General features: G+C 41.8%; 2 protein-coding genes across 2 annotated transcripts; both read left to right on the top strand.

Annotated features, from left to right (window-relative positions):
• Positions 1-243: 243 nt before the first annotated feature.
• On the top strand, positions 244-4,152 carry LOC118213304 (betaine--homocysteine S-methyltransferase 1-like). Its single transcript, XM_035392166.1, has 8 exons — positions 244-400; positions 956-1,088; positions 1,462-1,574; positions 2,117-2,308; positions 2,665-2,812; positions 3,061-3,243; positions 3,343-3,571; positions 3,799-4,152. Exons 1-8 carry the CDS (start codon positions 383-385, stop codon positions 3,989-3,991), a joined length of 1,209 nt encoding a protein of 402 aa, XP_035248057.1. The 5' UTR covers positions 244-382; the 3' UTR covers positions 3,992-4,152.
• A 6,292-nt stretch (positions 4,153-10,444) lies between these two features.
• bhmt (betaine-homocysteine methyltransferase) lies at positions 10,445-16,761 on the top strand. The gene is made up of 8 exons (XM_035392167.1): positions 10,445-10,560; positions 10,911-11,043; positions 11,211-11,323; positions 14,047-14,238; positions 14,417-14,564; positions 14,948-15,130; positions 15,230-15,458; positions 16,462-16,761. Exons 1-8 carry the CDS (start codon positions 10,543-10,545, stop codon positions 16,640-16,642), a joined length of 1,197 nt encoding a protein of 398 aa, XP_035248058.1. The 5' UTR covers positions 10,445-10,542; the 3' UTR covers positions 16,643-16,761.
• The last annotated feature ends 200 nt before the right edge of the window (positions 16,762-16,961 follow it).

Raw genomic sequence — 16,961 nt, 5'->3', positions numbered from 1 at the left:
TTGGTTACTGGCTGAAGCAGGGCTGCTGGGTGAAATGTTCAGACCCAGGACAAATTTATATTATTATATTATTCCCGGGCCCAGGGAAATAATATTTACCGCAAGTTCACAGACCAGCCGACAGACAAACCGCAAGTAACCGGTTGCAATAACCTCCCCACCCCCTTCAAAAGTGGCCCAGGGCTGAAGTACAAACCATTTACCTTATTAAGCTGTCCAAACAAACAGTTCCCAATCAGAGGGACTTCTGAGGAGAAGCTCAGACCCACCCATTTTCAGCTTTATTAATATATACCAATGGCAAGTGAACCTCCTTGTGCATCTGATCTCAGGAGGGGTTTGCTGTTGCAAAGTGCATTTTGCTACTTCTGAATTTGGCGAAATGGCACCAGGAAAAAAGGTAACATATTATTATTATTATTATTATTATTATTATTATTATTATTATTATTATTATTATTATTATCCCCATTTGATCCCCATGTCAGCGTGCTGCAGTGTGTTTGCATATACTCTTGAATATTGTCATGGTTCAATGTATTATATGCTCAGTTTTTTTTATTACTGTATGTTATTTGTTATTTTTTCATTCATGTTCCTTTCCTTTTCAATATCTAATTTATACAAGATTGACCAATGTAAATGTTGAGCCCATGGAAGACTGTATAGCTTAAATTAACCTCGCCTCCCTGTATCTGTTAACCAGTCTGGGCCAGTCGTAACTGGAAAAATAATGGTATTTGAATGACTATGGGATGATAATGTCCTGCGCACTTATCAGAGTCCTTGAGCACAGGTAATGCAAACACAACATCTCTCACTGCTGAATGTCATGCCAGGTAATGCCGTTTGATGTCCACAGAGGATGATAATGCCCTGCGCATTGAGAACTTTGATCAGAAGCGCACTGCAGAGAGGAGATGAAAGTGTTTGCATTTTGGGTTCTCCTCCACAGGGCATTCTTGAGCGCCTGAACGCGGGCGAGATTGTGATTGGTGATGGCGGCTTTGTGTTTGCCCTGGAGAAGAGGGGGTACGTGAAGGCCGGCCCTTGGACTCCTGAAGCCGCGGTTACGCACCCTGAAGCTGGTGAGATCGCTCACACACATCAGAAAGAAGCTTTAAACCGGTGCTGCACAACTTCGGTCCTGGAGGGTTGATCTGCCTGCTGGTTTTTGTTCCGACCAATTACCTTTGTTTTAGTTTTCTGACAGGACTCTAACATACACTGGTTTACTCCGGTACTTGAGCACAGTAAAATCTTTAGGATACACTTGCACTCTGCACCTGTAGTTAGTGCTTATACAAATCAGATAAAGATATGTTTAAGCTAACTAAACAACCCTGAAACTAATCAGCCCTTGTTGTACACCCTTGCTTTAAACCAAATGCACTCCGTGTGTTTCACTGTTGTTTCTCAACTCTCGACATTAAAAAATTTGTTTTCCCACCTCATTTCCAGTTCGACAGTTGCACCGGGAGTTCTTGAGAGCAGGGTCTAATGTCATGCAAACATTTACATTCTACGCCAGCGATGACAAACTTGAGAACAGGGGGAACAACCTGCGCCTCACTGTGAGTGTCCCACTGTGCTCCCCAGTCTGCACTCTAACAGGAAGGAACAATCAGACAGGGACAATAATGCAACATTATAAAATGGGTTGTTTTCGATCCCGGATGCTGATTGGCTGAGACAGCGTTCTACAGCGATTGCAAATCGAATACAGTAACAGTTAGTCAAACAGCCTGTATGCAAACAGTACCACTCTGCACACAGACCGTTACTTACATTTAATATTATATAATAAGTAATTATGTGTCATCAATTAATTGTTTCTATATATTGTATCTGTTTTATGACATCACAGTACAGGGGGTTGCTGGCATTCCGGTTTGCGTCATGCCTAATAACACCCCTGTAGCCATGATTGTATTCATGGTACAGCATGGCTTTGCGTGCCGTATTGCTTAATTAAAATATTTCCCTTCCAAAGTGCTTGTGGTGTAGTGAACATTATAACTGACACAGACCTGAATATATATGTATGTATATATACATATATATATATATATTTTTTTTTTTTTTTTGTTTTTTTTGTTTGTTTTTTTGACACCAGGGACAGCAAGTCAACGAGGCTGCTTGTGACCTTGCCAGGGAGGTGGCCAATGAGGGAGATGCCTTAGTTGCAGGTGGAGTCTCTCAGACCCCTTCCTACTTGAGCTGTAAGAGTGAGAGTGAGGTAAAGGCCATCTTCAAAAAACAGATGGACGTCTTTATGAAGAAGAACGTGGACTTTTTGATTGCTGAGGTACAGTGACTGTTCTAAAAAGTTCAAATAATTGTGTACAAAGAGTATGATACCTTTGTAGCTTTTCTAAAAATACAACAATGCATAACTTCAAGAAAGAAAAACAAATTCTTCTGCCAACAATGACCATTAGATTGTCTCTTGACAAGTGAGGTGGAAGGGTAATTCGTCAGTGAACAGCAAGAAAGTATGGCGATGTCAGTTCAGGTCCAGTCATATTTATTTTGAATTTGTTCATTAGGTTAAAATGTTCTGGCCACCCCTTGTCTGTCTTAAGTGCCTGATGATCATCCCATGGATCATCCCACTGATTTTAAACAGCAGGAATAAGGTTACTATAATGTTGTTTCTTGCAGTACTTTGAGCATGTGGAGGAGGCTGAGTGGGCCGTCCAGGTTCTGAAGACTAGTGGGAAGCCTGTCGCTGCCAGCCTGTGCATTGGACCTGAAGGAGATCTGAATGGAGTCAGTCCTGGAGACTGCGCAGTCAAGCTGGTGAAGGCTGGTATGTTCCACTAGTTGTCAGTTCTTACCTGCATGTGCTTGATTCATCAGTTCATGTATTCTAGTCTTATCAATAGGTGCTTGTAGTAGAAAGACTTTCAATCAAATTTTCTGGTATCTCAGTAGATATTACATGGATAATTTTTTATTTAATTTGTGTGGCTCTTTGCATGTCAGTCAAGTGTCTGCAAGAAGTGTATTATTATTGAAAAATATACCCAATTGTGACCTCGTTTTTGGCTCTCTCAGGTGCCCAGATTGTTGGAATCAACTGCCACTTTGACCCCATGACCTGTGTGAAGACTGTGAAGCTCATGAAGGAGGGAGTAGAGCATGCTGGGCTCAAAGCTCACTATATGGTCCAGCCCTTAGCCTACCACACCCCTGACTGCAGCTGCCAGGGCTTCATTGACCTGCCAGAGTTCCCCTTTGGTAGGGAAAATTGTTGAGATTCCTTTAGGAATCACTTTAGGAATCATCAGTGCATAAATATATATGACCGGGCTAATCATGCTTATACTGACCTTGCAGCATTGGAGCCCAGAATCCTGACCAGATGGGACATGCACAAATATGCCAGAGAGGCGTACAAAGTGGGCATTCGCTACATTGGGGGCTGCTGCGGGTTTGAGCCCTACCACACCCGTGCACTGTCAGAGGAGCTGGCACCTGAGAGAGGCTTCCTGCCCGCTGCATCTGAGAAACATGGCATGTGGGGCAGCGCCCTGGAGATGCACACCAAGCCCTGGGTTCGAGCCAGGTGGGTGGCAATAATAATTTTGTGGAATGGGCAAACTATTTCAGCAAAGGACTGCAGACTTACCCCTCATTTCTAAACTGATCAAATTAAATTCTCATATGATACATCAAATGAAAGCACTGCAGAGTACAAGAGCTATACTTCTGATTAGTCTTGCTGTCTGAACACTTTCAGACAATTTCAGGAATATGCCATGTCTGTGACCACATCCTTCATTTCATTTCAAGGTCACGCCGTGATTATTGGGAGAATATTCTACCGGCTTCTGGACGACCAACTTGTCCTTCTTTCTCCACTCCTGAGAACTGGGGAGTGACCAAGGGTCACGCTGACCTGATCCAACACAAGGAGGCCACCAGTGCGGAGGAGATCCGCCAGCTGATGGAGAAACAGAAGAAGGCCAAGACCAGCGTCAAATGATCAAATCACCTGGAGAGGGAGAGAGAGCTCAAAGCTCAGCCTCCAACTTGGTCCTTTATCAGCTGTTATTAAGCACTTGCAACGGCTTGTATTTCTTTGAAGAAGAAAAAACATAACTACATGGAAAGCCCTTTCCAATAAAATAAACCTGGAATCTTTTATTTTTGATGTGCTTGGAAGTTTATTTACATTGAAACATAACATAACATCGTCCACAATCAAAATAAATTTTAAAAAAACAGAGCTCCAACACACAGTAGTTCTCAAGAGAAGTTTTCTCGAGGCCTTAGAGCACAGCCTTTTTCTAAGGCCCAATGATTAGGCAATGGGTAGCAGCTGAGCTAATGAAGATAAGCTTCAGCCGCCACCATGCCATGTCTATATGACCAACACTGTCCACTAGAGGACAGCATTCCAAGTTCCTTCCTGGAACCACAGTATACAGCGTATACATACGTATACATATATATATATGAACTGGGAGGGGGGGCATTGGAGGTGTGAATGTGTGTATCTGTGTCTGCATATGTGTGTGTGTGTGTATGTTAGAGGGGGTGTCCATTCCTTGGGAGCGGTTAGGTTGTCACCCGTTTGTACTGCCTGAAGTCTCTTTGTTACAAAGTACAAGATCCAGTTGCTATTGGAAGTGTTCATGACCAGCAGGGCCAGCTTGCCTATCATCTTTTGGGGGTTGATTGTGTTAAATGCTGATCTAAAGTCGATGAACAACATTCTTGCACAAACGTCTTCTAGGTGGGACAGGACCATGTGGAGACCAGAGGATATGGCATCATCATTGGACCTGTAGTGGACTTCCTTGAGGACATGTTTTTCTGTGCTTTGACCCATGCATATAAGTCATTCAGGGGGACACCATCAGCATCACAGGGCTGTGGTGCAGGCTTGTAGTTGGTGATGGTCTGAATGTCTTGCCAAATGAGTCATCTGTCTTTAATGTCAGGGAAGTGTTCATAGATGTTCTGTGCGTATGTGTGCTTTGCTTCCCTGATGTCATGGAACAGGATGGCCCTCACTGTCCTGAGGGTTGCTTTTTGCCCAATTTTATTGTGGGACTTCAGCAGCTCATGGACCTCTGTGGAGAGCCATAGCTTCTGGTTGGTGTGATAATGGGCTTGGAGACAGTAATCTCACCTATGCACCTGTTGATGTAGATGGTCACAGATGCCGCATACTCCTCCAGGTTGGTGATGTGACCATAGGTAGTGGCTTCCTTCAACACTCTCCATTCTGTGCAGCGGAAACAGTCCTGTAGTGTTGAGATAGCTTCCTCTGGCCACTCTCTGATCTGTTTCAAAACCAGTTTGACACATTTGAGGCTGGTATTAGCATAACAGAGATGTGACCATGGTAACCGAGCTGGGGACGGGGGCCTGAGGGGGGATTTATTTTTTAATGACATCGGATCTGCTTGCATTCCATAGGAACCCATTCTTACGTCGGTTACTTCTTCACAAATATAAATCAGTTGGAGACAGTGTTGCTTTCCATGGGTGAGAACCTGTTAGTGGTGTGTAGTGGTTGGCACAACCGCCTCTCTCCCAGACGGGCCTGTATTAATTACAATATGGTATATTTCTGGCTACAATAGTGGGTCTTTGCAAAAAAATACCACAACTTACGGAGGTTAAAACCATATCTTTCATTGAATAATTTAATTGTAATCAGTTCTTCTTTGCTCCCGGTTATTTTTTCACTGAATATTTGCTGGAGTTGCAGTCGTTGGGAAGGGCACCCCTGACAATACACAGCAGGTCATATATTGCCATTGTGATGCCAGGGTCATCACATCCAGCTCACTAAGGTTGGTAACATTCCCCTTAAATGGCTCATACGCGGTTGTGTCCAGTGTCTACTTCCTGTGTGAGCAGTGGGGGAGGGGGGTGGCCAGAGAATGATTCCATGACTGCAGCAGAGGTCAATACCCTCAAGAAAGAGGAAGGAGTACTTCTGGCTCCACTGAGGCCTTGGTGTGTTTTCCCTTGGCTGTCCCGTGGTTCATCGTTATTTAAATATGGCTGGAATGTCTTGAGGGGGAAAATAGAAAGGGGTGGGATAGAATTCCCCGAGGCATTAGCCATGCAAGCTAACATAACGTCAACACCTCACTCAGAATATGTAACTGCCCCAACTTGTTTTGTTCCCACCCTGGTCACAATTATTTTCGTGATTTTGAACAGTGGTGATTCCTGTCTTATTTATATTTCAAATGCTCTTGCCGGTCTAATAACTCTGACAGGCTGTCAAAAGGATTCCTGGCATTTACGTTTGTTAAAGCTTGTGGCTCTGGAGAGGCTGGTGGCTTGAGGGCTTTTTGTGGACAGGGTAAGGTGCGTTTTCATAAGAGCAGTGAACCAGCCAGCTCTATTCCTTTCTCTCCCAGGGCTCGGGGAGGTGCTGTAGCATGTAGGCTCATGCCAAATCATAGAGAAACTTCCAGGCCTAAAATGCATTAATAGTTGTTAATTTGTTAAATGCATACTGACTGCCAACAAAAGAGAATTATCTCAAGATGAATCTAAATGGTCAGTAGTTAGCTGCACTGTTCATAATTTAATGACATACATGTGTAAATACAGGTGTGTAAGTGTGTGTGCATGGATCTGTGTTCGTGTGTGTGTGTGTGTTTTATTTATTCTAAGATTCATGTATTTTAATAATAGTATTCTATTTATTCTTATATGCCTAATATGTACATCCTTGGGCCTCAATCCAAAACAAACCAGCTATCATGCTGTGAGTTAGCATGCTGTCAGGCCTTGAAGCAGTGATGTCTCACACATTGTTTCCCAAACATTAGTGTGATTGTGGAAAACGAGTGAGATGATAAGCGCACAGGAGAGATATGCAGAAGCAGTATTGGTGGGGTACCATGGAGGTGGTGCATCCATATGAGCAGCCATGGGGCCCCCTGAGTACTCAAACATAGACAATAACTAATTCATAGAAAACATTTTTTTAATCAATGTTGACAAGTAACATTGCGTATTGTTTGCGTTAAAATAATATATATATTTTTTAAATTAGACTTGACATTGAATTGTATTGTATTGTATTGTATTGTGTTGTATCTTCAAAATGGACTCGCTTTTCCTTTGCATTGCTATGCGTGCGATGCTCTATGCCTTGCACCCATATGTATGACAGGACAGCTTCGTCCCTGATGATATGGTAACAACAGCACAAAACATGCAATCAAAACATTCCTATTCCCACCCGTGCAATTCCATCAGGCCCATTTCCCTTACTAGGCCTATTTCCTGTCAGAACTCACACCAGAATGCCTAAATCAGTTCAGCGGTTCAAGTGTGAGTTATAGAATGCCACATTATATATAGTTTAGCGTGCATTTCTTTTTTTATTTGTCACTTTTAATGATGGGTACTAATATGAATGAGAATTCTTTCACTATTTAACTCAGTCAAATGAGTTGAATTCCTGTCAGATGAGAAAAACTTCTCTTTTCAAATCTGGGGCAGAAAAGACGACGTAAAGCAGCTTCTAGGGGCAAAAACAAGGTCTTAAAGAAACAGTGAAGGGTACATATTGACATTGGAGGTTCAAGAGATTCAACAGAGCAGTGGAACCAAGATATTTCTGTACAAATGAATTATTTAATTTATCTATGTTTCAATAGAGTCACCAAGTACTTGGTTCAGGGATGGTTCTAACAAGACGTTTCAATGTCCCTGTAGCTGTGGCCATACTTTAACCGCTGAACTCGCTCAACATTGTTAGTTTACATAGTTTCACATGAGTCTTTTCAAATTTGACAAATAGTGAATCTGAAAAAACATGTTTGGATTTCAGGACATAAAAATTTAGGGCAGTATCCATGAAAATGTACCTATGTCAAAAAACAACTTCTGATTATATAAACAACTGTCCCTGGTCTATTCTATTTCTAGTTCTCTGTATCTTTTGCAGGTAAAGTTTAATTAGTATTTTAGGTTAATTTTAAGCAAAAACATTTGCCGATTTTGTGGCATCTGTTAAATGTAATGCAATTTACTGGAAATAAACAGCAGTTCTAAGCTGTGAAATCTACAGTAACCCAAATACCATACAGTAATCTCTCAAATGTTGTCAGCATATTTTTACAGTGAAGTTCTGGCAGCTGCCAGTTTTTTTTTTTTTTATACTACAAATTCTACTTCTTTTTCAGAGGGACTGGAGTCTGGAGTGGGAACTGATCTATGGCAGCGAGTGCAAGACCTGACACATGCTTTATTGCTCATTTTTGATATAGCTGGGTTATAGTTGATATATGAGTGGCGTGGGCCTTGGCTACATCCCAATGGTTCTGTCTTTGTCTGCGTATGTCAGTGTTGCGTGCCAGGTGTGTGCTCTGTCAGTGATTCTCTCCCCAGTAACCCAGGGATTCCACTTTGCAAGGCATGGAGTGGTCTGTAGGGAGGCCAGAGTGTGGAAGAGATCACTGTGTACCCTAGTAATGCAGTGGGATGGGGGTGCATGTCTCACACAGGCAGAAACTATAAATCTTCATACTGAGTGTACAGTATCTGCTTACGTGCAAGGGGCTGGCAGGCGGAGCAGCTGGAATAGGACGGAGTGTAGCACAGTGGGTAAGGAACTGGGCTTGTAACCGAAAGGTCGCAGGTTCGATTCCCGGGTAGGACACTGCCGTTGTACCCTTGAGCAAGGTACTTAACTCTTACGTAGCATTTGTTTTACATTGTATCCATTTATACAGCTGGATATATACTGAAGCAATTTTGGTTGTGTAAGTCACTCTGGATAAGAGCGTCTGCTAAATGCCTGTAATGTAATGTAATGTAATGAATGGAACGGAAGAAGAATGGAAGAATGGAAGAAGATAGAGGGGTGTCCGTGCATACAGTCTGTACAATATATTTGATGTGTGAAGTAAATTGTTCAAAGAAAGATTGTGAAGGTTTACTTGCAACTTCCCAGTGCTGTCTGTGCTGGTGAATACCTGCAGAAGAGTGGCGGGGGAGGGGAGGGGGGCTATTGGTAAACAGGGCTGAGCCAATCAGACTCCTGACGCTGGCAAGTCAGTTATGCACTGAAGTCAATGCACCAGACTTGTTCAGTAGATCTGAAATGGAAATTTGCCACAGAAAAGTGACTTCCGCTGCAACGACCTTAGCTGCTTTCTTGCCCCCAAAGAAAGCGTCATCTTAAGCACTTGCACAATCGTGACGAAAATGAAATAAAATGAACGAGTCAATGTTTTAAATGTAGATCCCAATTTGCATATCAGTGTCCATAAAGCGATCGTCGAATAAAACTAAAGATATGTGCATTTTCAGTAGACTAAACATATGCTCACAAGTAGTTTTGATAGAAGGTATAAAGCTTAAGAAATGATAAAGATTAGCATTTCATCACACCGTGGTATTTGGAAATATTGGGAAAGAATGAAACACAGGGAAATATAAAGGAACCCACAGCCCCCTGGGAAAAAAGGGTACCAAGTTTTGCCATCAATACGAGTGTTGTAGAGTAAAGAATTTGTTTGCCTACAGTGGCTATATTGTTTGACCTAACAACTCTTTTTTAATGACTCTCATGATTACATTACAGGCATTTAGCAGACGCTCTTATCCAGAGCGACTTACACAACTTTTTACATTGTATCCATTTATACAGCTGGATATATACTGAAGCAATGCAGGTTAAGTACCTTGCTCAAGGGTACAACGGCAGTGTCCTACCTGGGAATCGAACCTACGACCTTTCGGTTACAAGCCCAGTTCCTTACCCACTGTGCTACACTCCGTGATTATGCATGCCAGATTTAGTGGCGGTCAAATGGCTTAGGCCTAGTTTGCAAAAGTAGGTTTTTCAGAAAATGTAAAATGCTGGAAAACCATATTGGTCATGAGGAAAAAAAGAATCACAACTCTTGGTCAAACAAGAAAAAAATCTTAACATAAAATTTGGCCAGTTGGTAGCCCTAGAGTTGTGGATGGACTGTCTTCAAATCTGGGACTTGGTTGAATCACACAGATATTCTGTTTTTTTTTTTTTTCTACCTTTCATTGCTTCCAAATTCACACATTTGGACAGTCGTTACAAAACCATTCACATAATAAAATACGCGCGCAGACCTCTCTTCCTCGTTCCAGTCCCGTCACTTTTAACATCTTCGCGCACGGCAGTGAATTTAGAAAATAATAGCCAACGCCAGTCATCGCCAGTTTCCCACAACCTTGTCAAGGAGGAGGGTGACCTGTAGACACTGTCAGCAGCGATGTTACTTTACTTGGGTGTTTGGCTAACACACGTAGATCACATACAATTGTGCGTAAACCAATAATGTATTGATTGCATACATTGCACAGCTAGGGTCGGGAAAAAAATTATGCAGCTTCTGAGATTACATACACAACAATTGCCAGTCAAATGCAGACTACGGGTGACATCAGCAACCCCACACCACTCCCATATTTCGGCCAGCTATAAACGTAGGTGCGTCAACAACCGTACATCTCTCTCCAAGTGCAGTGAGGCGTATTGCACAGCTCGCTATATCCAAACATAGCAACATGGCCCCAACAAAGAAGGTAAGTTCATAATGCGTGCACTGTAGAATATGCATGTCACTATAGAATTGCATCGTCCTAAATGTAACATGAAGTTGAAAGTAATCTAGGCATATAATATCGCGAAATAAAAGTATTTTGATGCACTTCAATGTCTTACAATTCTTAATCTATTTTGGTGAAGTACCCGTTCAAATTTTTTGAACCAGTCAAGGAAAGTTATGGTTTATTCAAAAGTTGACACTGTCTGAACGGAATAATAGCCTATGCATAAACTTAACTTGCGAAATTTTGGACTATAATACAAACGGAAAGTTGTGGAAGCCCATTACAGTCTGACTGTGAGCTCACAATGCACACGCACACTGCAGGGAATTCTGGAGCGTTTGGATGCAGGTGAGATCGTTATCGGAGACGGTGGGTTTGTCTTCGCGCTGGAGAAGAGGGGATACGTGAAAGCAGGACCCTGGACTCCCGAAGCCGCAGCGGAGCACCCCGAAGCTGGTACAATTTGCGTATAATCCATTCCCAAATATATTTCTTTGTATATAAAAACAACTCAATTATTCGTGTTTTTTTATTTTTTAAATTCCTTAATACAGCGGAGCAGTAACTACAATGTGGTGCAACACAGAAAGATGACGGGGCAATATTTCTCTTTGGTTTTTCAGTTCGACAGCTGCATAGGGAATTCTTGAGGGCAGGGTCTAATGTCATGCAGACATTCACGTTTTATGCCAGCGATGATAAACTGGAGAACAGGGGGAACGTTCTTAAATTCACGGTAAGTTATCTGTAGGACTGTTCACTTATATACGTTTCAATCACATCTGAATGCATTCTTAAATAGTTTGTTGAAGTTACATCATTGTTCAACTACAGTGGCTGAAATTGCCACTGTCCACTGTGACACTGGAAACTTCATATCTCTGCTTTGGACGAGAATGTATGCCTCATGACAATAGGTTGCATTTAAATGAGTGAGCAGAAATTATAGAACAATATGTTAAATAGGTTAAAACGACATTTTTAGATATGTTTCCTTTAAGAGGTATTTAAAAAATAGTAAAAAGAAACTTAAAATTTTAGTTTGTATCCAATTATACAGCTGGATATATACTGAAGCAATGCAAGTATACTGCTCAAGGGTAGCCTACAACGGCGGTCTCATACCGGTGAATCGAACCTGTGACCTTTAGAAAATAATTATAAAGGATTTTAAGCCAATAAGTTTTCTGGTCCTCATTCTGCTGACTACACCCTCCCTCCGCATTCACCAATTCCTGCCTTAATGATGTTACTAATATTCATTTGAAAATGAATTGTCAGATTGATTAGCAAAGTGTGCATTGCCAACTTAAATTATTACCATCCAAAAGAAAATCGTGATTTAGCCTATTAGCACACTTGGAGTGTTTGGAAGTCATTATGTAAAGTTAAAACCAATTTCAAGTATAGCTGCAAGCAGCAATTAAGGGTCCAAGTCCTATGGCGCCTCCATATGACCAGTTCTGTTGGCTGCCCAATTTTAACCAGTTACTGTAATGTTTTCCACAAATTTTGGTTTAAATAGCTGCTTTTGTTTCAGAGTAATTGGCATTTAAATTTGTTTTTGGTATAGCGCTCCCAAGTGGCCATTTCATGAAACGTGGTGTGTGGCCACCAGGCCTCATGGCAAATGTGTACCAAGTTTGGGTTTCAGAGAAATGACCACTCATCCTTTAAGGCACCTTCAATGCCAAATGTGAGAGTATATTGTGGCCATATTGCTTGACAGAGCAATGATCTTTTAGCAACACTTAAAGACAATAGTCCAAAGACATAAAACCCAAAATTGCACCTAGATTAGGGGATTGCTCTAGGAGGAGATGTCTAAATGTGTTCTGACAAAGTCTAATATTGTTGAAAAGCAAAATTGCCGACACCAAGGCCATATTATTTCCCATTTGGCATCCTTTTGTCACGGTTGAGGAGGGTGGGACGCAATTGCGGACCGAGGGGATCTAAAAGTTAACCCTGAGGGATAACCACCAAATCGCAGAGCGATAGAAAGGGAAGGGGAAAAACCAAATAATAAAGAGCGAAGTAATCACTCTCCACTCACTGAAACTTGTCAGCGGGCTCAGAAAACTAAAAGAAATGAAACACCGCCACAGCGTAGCTGCCCAAAAAGAAAACCCCCACTAGAAAAACAGAGTGGGGTCACTTACAAAAGAAAAAGGATATTCGCAGCCTGGCGGGTAGAAAACAAAAAGAAAACTAAAGAGACGAGGGCAAAATGTCCTCCACAGCGCAGAGAGATAACCAACTCGAGAAGGAGCTAAACGGTGATCAAATCAGGCAGATAGGATCAACACGGTAACTTCTGCCGATTCTCACACCCCTACACACTAAGAGTCTGACAAACAATGAGTCTGCGCTGAACCCCAGAAATCAGGGGCTACATATAGGCCTCCTACACCTGACCCTCATCAGGGACAATTAGCTCAGACAAATACCTGTGAGGTGCTATCACCTCACCATAGTACTCACACACCTGCCCCTCGTCAGGGTCAATTAACCCGCAGAAATCAGAGAGAGAGGTGCCACCACCTCACACCTTTATTGCAATGATCCACAAAAAGGTATGGTTGAAATATATGCTTTCATTGGAGAGTAATTTTTTTTCCTGGTAAAATTTCATGCAACTTAATGGGTAACCCACAGCCCCCTGGGAAAAAAGGGTACCAAGTTTTGCCATCAATACGAGTGTTGTAGAGTAAAGAATTTGTTTGCCTACAGTGGCTATATTGTTTGACCTAACAACTATTTTTTAATGACTCTCATGATTATGCATGCCAAATTTGGTGGTGGTCAAATGGCTTAGGCCTAGTTTGCAAAAGTAGGTTTTTCAGAAAATGTAAAATGCTGGAAAATCATATTGGTCATGAGAAAAAAAAGAATCACAACTCTTGGTCAAACAAGAAAAAAATCTTAACATAAAATTTGGCCAGTTGGTAGCCCTAGAGTTGTGGATGGACTGTCTTCAAATTTGGGACTTGGTTGAATTACACAGATATTCTGTTTGTGAAGATTGCTGTAGCCTGCCTGTGGCAAAAATGTAGTTGAGCAGGATGCATGGCTGTGTGGCTTTAGATGAATTAGATTTAAGAGGGTAGATAATCCCTCAAAACATGAGAAGCACATTATTAAGAAAAATGTACAGCATGTTAAAATTGTGTGTTTGCAATTGTGGTTGGAATGAAAACTGGCATACACATTTGAAATCCCATTACAGTACTTTATGTAACATTTTTTCTCTAGGGACAGAATTTTAATCATCATATCATACAAAAAGTGTTATTTTAGGATTACATCACTGACTTTGTATGAAAAGAATAAGGGTATGGATCAATGCTGTTCAGATACATTATTATATTGCATGTATGTAATGTTCTTCATGTAAAATTGGATGCTACATTCTCACTCAGACATTATGCTGAAGATGCTCATTTAAATTTACTCCAGGGACAGCAAGTCAACGAGGCTGCTTGTGACCTTGCCAGAGAGGTGGCCAATGAGGGAGATGCCTTAGTTGCAGGTGGAGTCTCCCAGACTCCTTCCTACTTGAGCTGTAAGAGTGAGGATGAAGTGAAGGGCATCTTCAAGAAGCAGATTGATGTCTTCGTCCAGAAGAATGTGGACTTCTTAATAGCTGAGGTATGCACGTTCTGGAATAATCTTAAAATTGAGCAGTCCTGTAAATGCCACCGTTTCATATATAACATTATCATTGAATTTTGGTTTCTGAGGAATAAAAAGAAAAAGAACATTACATAATGGTGGCTACATAAGGTTAAAACTTGTATCTGTGATCTGAGCTGTTTTCTGTCTGCAGTACTTTGAGCATGTAGAGGAGGCTGAGTGGGCCGTCCAGGTTCTGAAGACTAGTGGGAAGCCCGTCGCTGCCAGCCTGTGCATTGGACCTGAAGGAGATCTGAATGGAGTCAGTCCTGGAGACTGTGCAGTCAAGCTGGTGAAGGCTGGTATGTTCCTTTAGAAGTTAGATTCGATTGACATTCCTTATTGGTGATTTTGCCAGTAATTGATGAAAATATGCGAGCTATGTTGTAATGAGGAGCTGGGTGTCTACTCGCATTCCACAATTATGTAATGTCAGAGTTCTGGTACAGGCCACAGCATGTGATTGAGAGCACTAATAAGAACTAACCAGTGTCCTTCAATCAGGACATGCAGTACAGTACACTAGAATGATGTATCCTTGAGCAAAGCAATTTATTCAGATTTATGTGGTAAGATTCATGCTATATTTGTTCCATTTAAATCTGATTGAAGGCTTTGAAACAAGATGCCATTAAATTTATCAGTATGTTTTCCTTGTATAAACTGCGTGTTATTTTCCTCTCAGGTGCCCAGATTGTTGGAGTCAACTGCCACTTTGACCCCATGACCTGTGTGAAGACTGTGAAGCTCATGAAGGAGGGAGTAGAGCATGCTGGGCTCAAAGCTCACTTTATGGTCCAGCCCTTAGCCTACCACACCCCTGACTGCAGCTGCCAGGGCTTCATTGACCTGCCAGAGTTCCCCTTTGGTAGGGAAAATTGTTGAGATTCCTTTAGGAATCACTTTAGGAATCATCAGTGCATAAATATATATGACCGGGCTAATCATGCTTATATTGACCTTGCAGCATTGGAGCCCAGAATCCTGACCAGATGGGACATGCACAAATATGCCAGAGAGGCGTACAAAGTGGGCATTCGCTACATCGGGGGCTGCTGCGGGTTTGAGCCCTACCACATCCGTGCAGTGTCAGAGGAGCTGGCACCTGAGAGAGGCTTCCTGCCCGCAGCATCTGAGAAACATGGCTTGTGGGGCAGCGCCCTGGAGATGCACACCAAGCCCTGGGTTCGAGCCAGGTGAGAAGCTGCAGCATTCTGAATAGAACTATCAAAGTTTGCACAAGAGAGCAGGTTCCCTGTGATTCCATGCATTATAGCCACATCTTCCAATTGACCACTGAAAGATGTGCGCAGCAAATAAAGTGCTTTGCCATTTCTTCTATTGGGTGTACAGAAACTGATTTGGCATTACCCTCTGACATTGAGCCCTATTTTAGTGTTGCTCATGAATTGTCAATCATTTAGTGATTTATCTTAGTGTTTATCTTATTTCAGCCCCTATTTGTTGTGTCTGTGCACAAAAATAGAACTGAGTTGGCCCATTTGCAGTTATTTTCATTCCAGTTCTACCTTATGAGAATTAGATCTCACAAGAATTAAATTAGATGATAAACAGTGTATAGTTGATCTGTTCAGTAAGGACTTTACTTCTGCTGGCCATTTATTTGATTTATTTGACAGTTGTTCCAGGTCATCACACAGTACCTGCCCCTCCTGAACATGTTCATTCTAGAAATTTTGACTTTTAGAGCATTTCCATTTCCATTTAACGTCTGCCTTATTTTGAATCCCAGTAGTATGGAAATCCACTTTTGTTCTGCCCCTTTGCAAAGGTCCTGGAATCCTTGGTTTGTTGACCTTTCAAAAGCATTTGATACTGTGGCTTCACCATTTTGACTGAACGACTTCTTAATATTGGCTTCAGTTTTAAGGCCGCAGACTGGTTTAAGGTGTAACTGTCCGGCAAATCTCAGTGCATCCCTATTGATAGCCACAAATCCTCTTCCATGTTGATTTCCCATGGCAGCCCTCAACCCAATTTAGAGTTGGGTAAAATGGCTTCTAGTTATTATGCAATGTGGAGCTGGATCCGTCTGCAAGAAATCACCAAATGAGTGTTTTGTTCCTCTTAGATATCACGCCTTTCTTTAAAAACTGAAACTTGCACCTGTTTTACATAACGTTGATGTGCTGTCTAATTGCTTTCTCTTAATCTTGTGTAATCGTTTGTGTCTCTAAGGTCCCGTCGTGACTATTGGGAGCAGCTGAAACCAGCATCTGGGCGTCCCACATGTCCCTCGATGTCCACTGCGGATTGCTGGGGAGTGACCAAAGGACATGCTGACCTGATACAGCACAAGGAGGCCACCACCAAGGATGAGCTAAAGCAGCTTTTCCATAAGGCTCAGGCCAAAAACTAACCAGCTGGTGGGGAGCTAGGAGTCTGGCACTCATTCCCATTTTAAACCATTTAACAAAGATACACATTTTTGGACCATTTTTATGTATCCCCAATTTGATAAAAGAATTGTTGTCAACATTTTCAGTGTGGTCTGTCCTTTGTTATGGTCATTGGGTTATGTCAGTTTAGTCTTGAAGTACCTTAGGTTTAGAATCAAAGCAAATTACCTATTGCTGTTTTCAGGCGAAGACTAATCTTATATGAGGTACTATCATGTAGATATAATCATACACACAAATAGTCTTTTTTATATGAACTGAAAGTAGAATCTGAACACA

This window comes from Anguilla anguilla, chromosome 14 (genome assembly GCF_013347855.1).
Source record: "Anguilla anguilla isolate fAngAng1 chromosome 14, fAngAng1.pri, whole genome shotgun sequence".
In the NCBI taxonomy this organism is placed as follows: domain Eukaryota; kingdom Metazoa; phylum Chordata; class Actinopteri; order Anguilliformes; family Anguillidae; genus Anguilla; species Anguilla anguilla.
Note: the sequence above shows the minus strand (reverse complement) of the source record. Positions and strands in the feature narration are given on the sequence as shown.

Bases quoted from the DNA above. Each gene is read 5' to 3' on its own strand.
- bhmt (XM_035392167.1), top strand. The intron at 11,044-11,210 runs GTACAATTTGCG...TTGGTTTTTCAG, and splicing joins AGCGGAGCACCCCGAAGCTG to TTCGACAGCTGCATAGGGAA. The intron at 14,239-14,416 runs GTATGCACGTTC...TTCTGTCTGCAG, and splicing joins TGGACTTCTTAATAGCTGAG to TACTTTGAGCATGTAGAGGA.
- LOC118213304 (XM_035392166.1), top strand. The intron at 1,089-1,461 runs GTGAGATCGCTC...CCTCATTTCCAG, and splicing joins GGTTACGCACCCTGAAGCTG to TTCGACAGTTGCACCGGGAG. The intron at 2,813-3,060 runs GTATGTTCCACT...TGGCTCTCTCAG, and splicing joins AGTCAAGCTGGTGAAGGCTG to GTGCCCAGATTGTTGGAATC.